Below are 9,915 nucleotides of genomic sequence, written 5' to 3' on the forward strand. Positions count from 1 at the left end.
TGATCCCTGGCTGCTGATATGATTTCTCTGTATTCCTCTCAGGCTATCTGTCCTTGATTCCACTCTCTGTAGGCCTCCTTTTGAGTTTGGCCAGGAGCTTATTGTCCATCAATGCACACCTCCTGGCATTTTTGCCTGACTTCCTCTTCATTGTGATGCATTGCTCCTGATCTTGGAGGAGGTGATCCTTGAATATTAACTACCATTCTTGGGCTCCCTCTCCTTCCACAGCTCTATCCTATCGTACTCCACCAGGTAGATCCTTGAAGAAACCAAGTCTGCTTTTTTAAATCCAGGGTAGTGAGGTTGTTGTGCACCCTGCTGTCTGTCCTTGGGTTCTTGAACTCCACCATTTCATGGTCACTGTAGCCAAGGCTGCCCTTGAGTTTTGCATTTCCCACCAGCCCCTCTTTGTTGGTGAGAACAAGGTCCAGCATAGCACCTCTCTTTGTTGGATACTCTATCACTTGGAGAAAGAATTTATCATCAACACATTCCCGGAACCGCCTGGGTTGCCTGTGCTCTGCTGTGCTGTCCCTCCAACAGATATCAGGGTGGTTGAAGTCCCCCATGAGGACCAGGTCTTGTGAACGTGAGGCTGCTTCTCTCTTCCTGTAGAGGGCCTCACCTGCTTGGTCTTCCTGATAGGTGGCCTGTAGCAGACCCCCATTATAATGTCACCTGTCCCTGCTTTCCCTTTAATCCTGACCCACAAGCTCTGTCAGCTCCTCACCCATCCCCAGGCAGAGCTCCATGCACTCCAGCTGCTCCTCGTCTCCCCTGCCTGTCCTTCCTAAGGAGCCTGTATCCCTCCATTCCAACACTCCAGTCATGGGAGCTGTCCCACCACATCTCCGTGATGCCAATGAGATCGTAGCCCAGTAAGTGTGCCCAAATCTCTAACTACTCTTATTTATTCCCCATGCTACTCTTTCACTTTTTTTTTTTTTTGGTGGGTGTTTCTTTACCTTTCACAGAGCTCTCTAGGAAAATATTTCCACAGGCTGAATAGGATTTGCATTATACACATCTGTCTGACAGACCCATTTAGGCCATTTTTTTTTTTTACTTTTGCCTTATTCTATGATATGTTAGATCCATGTGCAATTCTGGAGACGCTGCCTACCTGTGATAAAAGCTAAAAGGTTGTTTTTATACACAGACCCAAAAGACTGAAACATGCTTACTTCGCTTTCTTTCTGTGGCAGTCTAAAGGGCTCCATTTTGTTGGCAGAGGCAAGCTAGAGAAAGAGAAGTGTGTGGCAGCTGGAATGTTTTCTGTCAGGGGAAAAGGTCCCTATACATCAACTCTGTAATAGAGTCAACAGGTGAAGATCTTACATATAAAAGGATATTAAAGATTGATGTTAAAGTCAGCTACTCAATTAAGAGAGGAATGACTTTCCTTTTAATTTTATCACCAAGCTGTGAAGAAGACGGCAGTGTTGTGGTAGGTCTAAACACAAGAGGCTCAGGGTGGAGATGAGAAGAAGACTTTTCCTCACCTGAACAGCTCAGCTGTGGAGCCAGAGCCCAGAAATATCAAGCAATTTCACCTCTGGGGTGGGGGTTCAAATCCCAGCTGGGCAAAGGTCTGAGCAGCCTGAGCAGGGTTGCTCCTCAGGTCCCTGCCAGCCTGAATTGTCCTATGGTCCTTTCAACAAGGGAATACAAGCATATATATATCTTGAAAAGTAATGTTTAGAGTTACTCACGAGAGCTTGAAAAGTTATATATATATATATACATGTATATATTCACATATATATAGTTCGTATGCATATATGAGTGTATCTGTGCGTGTGTACCACCACACATATATTTGTACAAATCTCAATCTATTTGGTCAGGCTTGGGGCAGTCCAGACCAGTTTTGATCTCTGATTAGACAAGCCTATATCCCAACAGAGAGCCTGTAGGAAGGTGAAATAACGTATCAGAGGCAAAAGGAGAGTGTTGTTCCCCTCCAGGGAGAAGGTGTGACACTGCTCCATGCATCCCGAGGGACCAGCATCACTGTCAGCACAGCTGCGGTCAGACACCTTCAGGCAGCCTGTGCTGGAAAGGTACCACGTAGCCTGGCCAAAACCATCTGACTGTGCTAGCTAATGTTGCTAGGAAGGTGTGGTGCTAATGTGATGTTTTCAGACCCCATGGGTCCTTACTGAAATACAGTGCAGTCCTAAGGACCGCAATTTAAACAATCCCTAGCCCCATTTATCCACTTCAATACTCTGCTCACTGCAGTTTTTCTTACAGAATGAAGAGGATGAGGACCGGCCACTCAGCCTGGCCTGGCCTGACACCCCACGCAAGCAGCTCACCTACCTTGTTGTGTTACCCATTGTGTTTCCACTGTGGGCTTCACTCCCGGATGTCAGAAATCCCGTGAGTAACTGGCGTTACAAGTCCACGTGTTTTACACATCTGGGGATTCTCTAGCTAAATGCCAACACCCAGAAAGAGACTGCAGTGAATATATGTAAAAATTGAATTAATTATTTATGTTTATAAGTTTCTCCTTTGAGGAGACCACATCGTTAATCTTCAAATCTTTAAAAGGGTGCTTATGGACAACTGGTTGGTAATAAATCTATAAAAATTGCCATTCATAGTCATTAATATTTTGTGACGCAAAGTGAAAACTCTTAAAATTTCTTTGGGGACTTCACATCTGTATTTCTAGATCTCCACTGAACATCACATAAGTGCTGAGGAAGTCTGCCCATTTTCAGTGCCCTAAAGGGTGAGACTGTCTAGACTTTCTCAGTGGTTCAAAAATAATGATATTTATTTTCTACTAGACCTCTGCTTTCTACTCACCATCTTTAAATTTCATACTAGAACAAAATCCAGAAATCATTCCATGTGTAAAACACTTCTTAATTTTTATCCCCAACTTGGCTTGAAGTCTTGTAAGACTGCTTCTTAATAGAAATTATATAAAATGACAAGCTGTCAAGTGTTACCACATTTACATTCACATATCCATATAATCCTGACTGGAAAGGTTCATGGAAAGTAAAAGAACAGTAAAAAAGGAGTCAATAGATGCAATAGATGGAAAAATCCTTTAGTAGTGTTTTAATCTCTTTTCCTTTCTGGATCAAAAATAGACTTAAAACTGCTGCAAGAGAGGGATGCACGGCTTAAAAGGTTATAAACCAACACCCTGAATTCTTTTTTCTTCCTTATCACATTTCCCATCCCACACACCCAAAAACTGCAATTCAGTGCAAGAAACAAGCTAAAATAAGACCTCTGATTTGTTTTTAGATTAAGGTTTCTCAAAGGACATAAACTGACATTTTCCCTTCCAGTTTTCAAGCTTTATTTTCTTTAAGTTTTCAAACAACTCTGGTAAACATTTTTGTTTGGTAACACAGAAAAACACACTACATGAATTTCCAGATTGTTTGTTTCTTTACTCATGCTTCCTCCCCTCCCCCCACCCCTTATTATTCAAAACCATCCCTATACTTTTTTTCATGATTTGGGCCAAAAGGAGCAAGTACTCAGATGCTAAGAAATAAGGATGTTCATTATTTTGAATTTTGTTTCTTTCCATTGAACATAAAGACTTGCCCAATGTTCTGTACTGTACAAATGAGAATAGTTGTTACAACAGTGGCTTTGGAAAAGTGAATATCTCTTGATATGCAACTGTATAATGTGTGTGAATATTTTTTAAGTTTTAAAATATCATTCAATGAAAGGTATACGTATTTTTTTTACACAAAAGCAAAAGCAACGCAGTTTGTAATTACATGTAATAATAACAGCAGAGGTAACAGGCTGTATCAGTATGACAAGCTGCTTACTTTGAACATTACTGTCAAAGAATTAACCAGATGGTTGCATCAACTCTCTGTGCCCAGCTGTCTAAATTTTCAAGGACACTTCATTAGAGTGTTTGTCTCTAAAATATTCTCACTTATGCCTGTGTGCCATCCCCTCTCTTCCCTTCCTAACAAAAAGAAAACATAATTTCACAGCTCAGCATGTGCATCAGAAAACAAGTTGCCATGAAATCTGTGAGGCAAAAGTTAAAACACTAAAACAATATTTAAATAGATTTTGTAGGTAGGCCTACTGTCAGGGACTTGATTTTCAAGTGTGGTAATTTTAGTTAGAAACCCAAATTCTCCATCAGGATGCTCAGATTAGCATGCGGGTATATAAAATGAACATTGGTGTGCTAAATACCATTTTGAGAGGCCATATGGAGCCTTTGACATCCTCTGTGGGTATCCACTTTTCAAAAATGAGTTCTCCTTCCCTCCTAGAGTTTGTTTTCTAAAATATATTTTACCTCCACTTATTGGAGAAGGTTTGACTGCCTTTACTAGTACTAGACCAAGCTATACCTAGCTCCTTGAGACCCAGAAACTCTAGCAAAATTATTTCATATACAAGGACTCCCGTTATGAAATTTGCAAAATCCTTGCTGCCTTATTATGCTCTGGTGCACAGATATGCAGATTTATATATACCTACAGTAGATTATGGAGTAGGTCAACTAACTCCTCAGCTGATTCAATGGCAGACATGTTTTAATGTGTGTTTATTGCTTTAACTATACCTGCTCACATAAAACAAGTGTACATGAAAATCCTTCACATAACATCAACAATGTTACTGGCAGTACAGTAGAAGCAGGTGTGCCCCTGTGGAACTTTGTGGTTGACCTTTTGTTCAGGTGTTTTGAACAATATAAGTATTTTTTTCCTATACTAATAGAGCACATTTTCCCAGTGATTCTACAAAGGTCATAAGCACAACCATCCACTTTTTACAGTTAGGGATATTGAAACGTTGAAGGGAAAACGACATGACTAAGGTGACCCAGGGGGCCCATGGCAGACATGGAACACCAACTCATTTGTTATAGTCATACTGCACTGTCCATCCCTTTGTATTACAGGCCAGAAAAATGGCTATCAGCAGTCCAGTCCTGTTATGACTGGACCCATATGGGGCAGTTCATTGCATCTCTGCAAATTCCCATTACCAGCAAGAACTTACATGATCTCTCCTTGCCACACAGAGATGCACTGTTACCAAGGGGACAAGGACAAGATGTTCCTTCACAGATCCAGTTACAGGAACAGGTTCTGAGTAATCAGATTTAAGCACTGTCAAGTATGGAAGGAAAATCAAAGTTTACAATACAGATAAATTTATGCATGAGACAAACATATGATTCATTCAGGTTAAAGGGAAAAAAAAAAGATAGCAATAAAAGCAGCTAAAGTTAAGACAGGTACCTTACAAATCATTAGGTACTCACTATCTTTCAGGATCAGACTCTTAGAAGAAAAATCTTCACTTTTCAACATACTTTGATCATTCTTGCTACTTGTTTTCAAGTCCTGTTTTTCAGACGCTGACATGATTCAATACAGAAATGTACCAAGAAAAGTGTCCTTAAGGTTACTGATAGACAGGAAAGGTACCATACCAACCAATGTACAGCAAAGCTACAAAATTCTTTCCCTTTTGTTAAAAGAAAATAGCATACAAACTGAACAAACCATGGCTTTTCTCCTTTGTCTGTTACCATGACCACAACAGAACCAACTGGTAATAAACTGGGATCTCTCTCTTTGTAAGGCAACCATCACAACAGCTGCCAGAAAAGGTGGAGATAAGAATTGTTCTCTGTTGTCTCTGACTAATTATTTTAGGAAAATGCTTGGAATTAGCAGCTCTGTATATTCCCAAGAAGTAAAGATCTACAAAGAGATAAATCTCAAAAGAATGCTGTCAACAGTTACAAAATAGGCATGATTATTATTTTACCCTGGAAATAAAATCCACCATCAGGAAATACTACAGCAAAAACAGTACTGTCACTGTTCCTTTTTAAAAATTTTATCTATATGCAAATTATACAGCAGCATCTATGGAATCCCTTCTTGATTTCATAACCTGTAATCTGCACAAGCTTTGAATTTTGGCCTTTTTAGGTGTTCCTCCTTTTAAAATTGGTAATTAAACTGCTAAGTCTATTAAAGTGCTCATAATCTCAAATGGCTGCCTATCAGTTTTTCTGGAGGGGGATTGGCTAAAACAGGCTGGGTTTAGACACACTGCAAAGTTACTGACTGATAGTCCTTAACCATCCAATTCTCCACGTTCTGTGGGTATCTGACTCAGATAAGCAATGCCCAGTGATTTTACAAGAACTGTTCAGTATATATAATCCTGTGTTTTCATTAGTCAGACAGCTATTACTGGCCAGTACAGCTATTGCTATATTGGATTTGTGTAAGCCAATGTATGCTTATTTCTTGAGTGTTGTATATTGATTATTCAAGTTCCACTGCTATGATGTGCTCTTCTTTGTATTTTCTGACCAGCTGCAACAAGATTATCACTTCATCATCTTATCCACCGTATGTGTTGCAAGAAAATCCTTTTTATGCAGAAGACAAAAAATGTTGAAAGTTGAAATATGTGGCTGCTAAAAATGCTGGAAAATAAGTGTTAGTTTTTCAGTTAAAAACAAAAATGAAATTGCTGTTTTGATTAATTTATCCCTTCTGGACTCAATTTGCTCCACTGGTGTCACATCACTGTTTAACAGCTATCCTTGTGTTCCTTTTAAATTTTATTCCTTTTCAGACTAAGGTCTTCTGTCCTCCAGTACATTTAAAGTTGTGATTTTAAAATAAAAGGTGAATCTGATTTCTGAATAAGTTTAGGCACAGGAAGTTCATTGCTAGATTTTCTAAATTAATAAATGTTCAGAACTCTGTTTTGAAAAGTCACTGCTTGCTCCATAAAGTTAAGAAGCAGATCAACTAAAGTTGCTTAGCCAGTTCTAGAGACAGTGCTTGTGACAGGAGTGGTACTTATAGGAAAAAAAAGTAATTTTCAGGTGCCATTGTGACTATCCCTATACTTAAACATAATTCATTTAAAACAGCTTACTGGAATGATTTTCTTGCTCCAAGAAGTTCAGCTAGTTATTTATATACGAGTATTTCTACATGGTTTTTGGGAGCACTGTTAAATCTTTTCCATCTTTAATGTGTACTGCTATGAATATTCAATTAAAGGGTTGTATAGGTCGTGCTAGTCAATGTTTGCAAGCCCAGTTTTTAGGACAAAATTTAGCATTATGAAAGTGCCCACACATCCTGTAGCACAACCCATAAGCACACCCACTGCTGAGGCTGATACGGATGTTTAAATTGTTCCTTCCTGTAGATGAGTGTGTACAATTACCATTGCTGACTTTACCTTTTTTCCATCAGGGGTGAGGATTTTCTTCAGCAGGTGGATGCCCATAAGGAACTGGTTTCATTCAGGATTGATAGCATTTGTTCACAGTACAAATTTCTTTTTAAACAGTAATTTGATTCAGACAGTGATTACCCAGTACTGTACTGCAGTCATGCTTCCTTCCTTTAATAGTTAACAATCATTTTTTGTTACATGCATGTAGCAAGCCCATAGGAAATATGAATGATGCAAAAGACTAGAAAGAAACAAAACCAAATATATGTGTATATATATATATATAAATCATTAATCTGAATGTAACCCATTCGTTGGCTGCAATAATACCATCTATCCAAAGCTTAGGGCCTTAGGGTGTTTTATCTTTTTTTTTTTTTAGAACAAACTTCTCTACTAAAAAAAAAAAAAAAGACACTGCAAATATATTCTTAATGTTTATTCTGTTCTAATTGAAAAAAATTGGTCATTTTCCTAAGCAAACCCAATGACCTAATAAATTCTGAATATGTATTTTTTTAAGTCTATCCTGTGATAGCCTTTGTTATAGTGAATGTGAATGATGTTATAGAAAGTTATTGATATGTGAATAAAATGTAACAATTTGAAAACATACCTTCTGATTAGGCATGAATTTATTAATAAATTTAGATTCCAAATATTCATGCAACTCAACACATGTGCAAACTGCAACATAACAGCATATGATACAAATAAACAACAGAAAAACTGCCATTCGTTATGAAAGCTGTTGTTAGGAGGTGAATCTTGTTATAGATTCATTTACAACCAAAGCCAATACAAGAACGAGGCCCAGCTAAGCATATACCAGTGTGGAAAGTCAGTCTTTTAGCACTCTTGACTTTTATCTTGGTCATCTGGTGGTCAGAACAGGTGATCAGAAGAAGTGAGAGGTCACTTAAAGAATGAATGAGAATAGAACAAAGCAGACTTCAACATAGGTGCTCACTGCTTCTCTTTGTTTCTTTTTCAGAGATCAAGAAAATTTTTCCCTATCACATTTTTTGGCTCAATCAGTTGGATTGCATTTTTTTCTTACTTAATGGTCTGGTGGGCACATCAGGTAAGAAGGTGATGCTGGTACGAAATACAAGCCCTGCCTTGTGTTTTGCACTGTGAGAAACCATTTAGAATCAGAGTCCATCATGTATCTCATGCTGAGTAGCACTCTATTCAGGAGCTGCAACGATGGATGAAGTAAATTGCTACTCAGTAAATGGAAAGTAGTTCAGAAAGCTGTGGTTGCCCTGACCACAGAATATAATCATTCTGGTAACATCTGAGCCATCAGCAGCTGCTTGTCAATTCAATGCCTACTGAGTCTCTTTGACAATCTTATATTTCTCCTGAAATGTGGAAGTCTGTGAAAATAGTAATTCTCCAATCTTGACTGTATTCTCAAAGATGGTCAGGAAGCTCCAGGATAATATTCCTGGTTAAGCAGGTTTACAGCAGAAAGCATTTGTCCACCACAGGACTGCAACTCTTTTTTTTTTTTTTCTGTCTTTGCTCAAATCTTTTTAGGTCGGAGAAACCATTGGTATTAGTGAAGAAATCATGGGATTGACTATTTTAGCTGCTGGCACATCCATTCCTGACCTTATTACCAGTGTTATTGTAGCACGCAAAGGTCTGGGGGACATGGCAGTATCCAGTTCTGTTGGAAGCAACATATTTGACATCACAGTGGGGTAAGTCCTACAGCAAGAAAAGTGTGTCTGTTTTAACAAGTCATTTGTTCCTGGCATTGTTGGCTTGGTTTTGCCAAGGCGTTGCCTACCCCAATTTTCTGACATTAATGTTTGAAAAAGACAGTAATGTAAATATACAATGGATGTTAACATTTCAAATGTTCAGAATTTTATAGACATTTTTATAACAGACTACTTACAAACTCATTACCTAATTCTCTGTTTCATACATTGAAGAGCTGCCCAGGCAAGTAATTTGCACTTAAAAAAAAAAAAAAAAAAAAGTTCCAAGTAGGAGTTTTTGAAGCTTTTATGCTTTTGTCAGGTTTCTGTTTTTCACTTACATTACTACTTACTGGGCTTATACCAGGACTTTCTTTACAACCACTAATCAAGGAATAATTCATTTCCCCTGAATTATTCAGTGTGTTTGTTGCTAGAAACAAACATATGTTAATGTCTTATGTAGCTCTCAATGCATGTTGTTGACATGACTTTTTTATATAGTTGTTGACATGATTTTTTTTATATAGCTCACAAATTCCAAATTACAAACCAATTCTCTATTAACACAAAAGTCTTTTGTAAAGCAGTAACTGTGTGAAGCAGTGTGCTATTTACACTTTACTGCTTCATAGCAGCTCTAGGGTAAGGATAAGTGGCAAGCAGTTGGAATACAAGTTCCTATTGGACCCGCTGAGATCAAGCTAGACCTGATCCTGGAATGTTGTAATCTATGCCTCAGTATTTCAAAAATGTGCAGGAAGCGTACAAGCAAACTCTGTCTTTATCCCCACTCTTTGTTTCTCCATCTTTCATTGTTCCTTGCTATCACACAAGCAGAAGAACAGTTCTCATCATAGTCGTAGTCCAGTCAGAAGCATCTGTAGAACAGATTGTAGTGTTAGCTGCTGAAAATATACCATCAACTGCACAGGTACAAAATTGGATCCCAAAG

General features: G+C 38.4%; 1 protein-coding gene across 5 annotated transcripts in view; it reads left to right on the forward strand.

Moving 5' to 3' along the window:
- The window catches only part of SLC24A2 (solute carrier family 24 member 2), a 144,743-nt gene that overhangs the window by 104,315 nt on the left and 30,513 nt on the right, over positions 1 to 9,915 (forward strand). For all 5 annotated transcript variants that reach the window (XM_083817107.1, XM_083817110.1, XM_083817109.1 and 2 more), the window contains 3 exons: positions 2,260 to 2,388; positions 8,240 to 8,329; positions 8,791 to 8,957. In XM_083817107.1, coding sequence (XP_083673233.1) covers positions 2,260 to 2,388; positions 8,240 to 8,329; positions 8,791 to 8,957 — 386 coding nt within the window. The remainder of the gene's footprint in view (positions 1 to 2,259; positions 2,389 to 8,239; positions 8,330 to 8,790; positions 8,958 to 9,915) is intronic.

This window comes from Anser anser, assembly GCF_964211835.1.
Source record: "Anser anser genome assembly, chromosome: Z".
NCBI lineage: Eukaryota > Metazoa > Chordata > Aves > Anseriformes > Anatidae > Anser > Anser anser.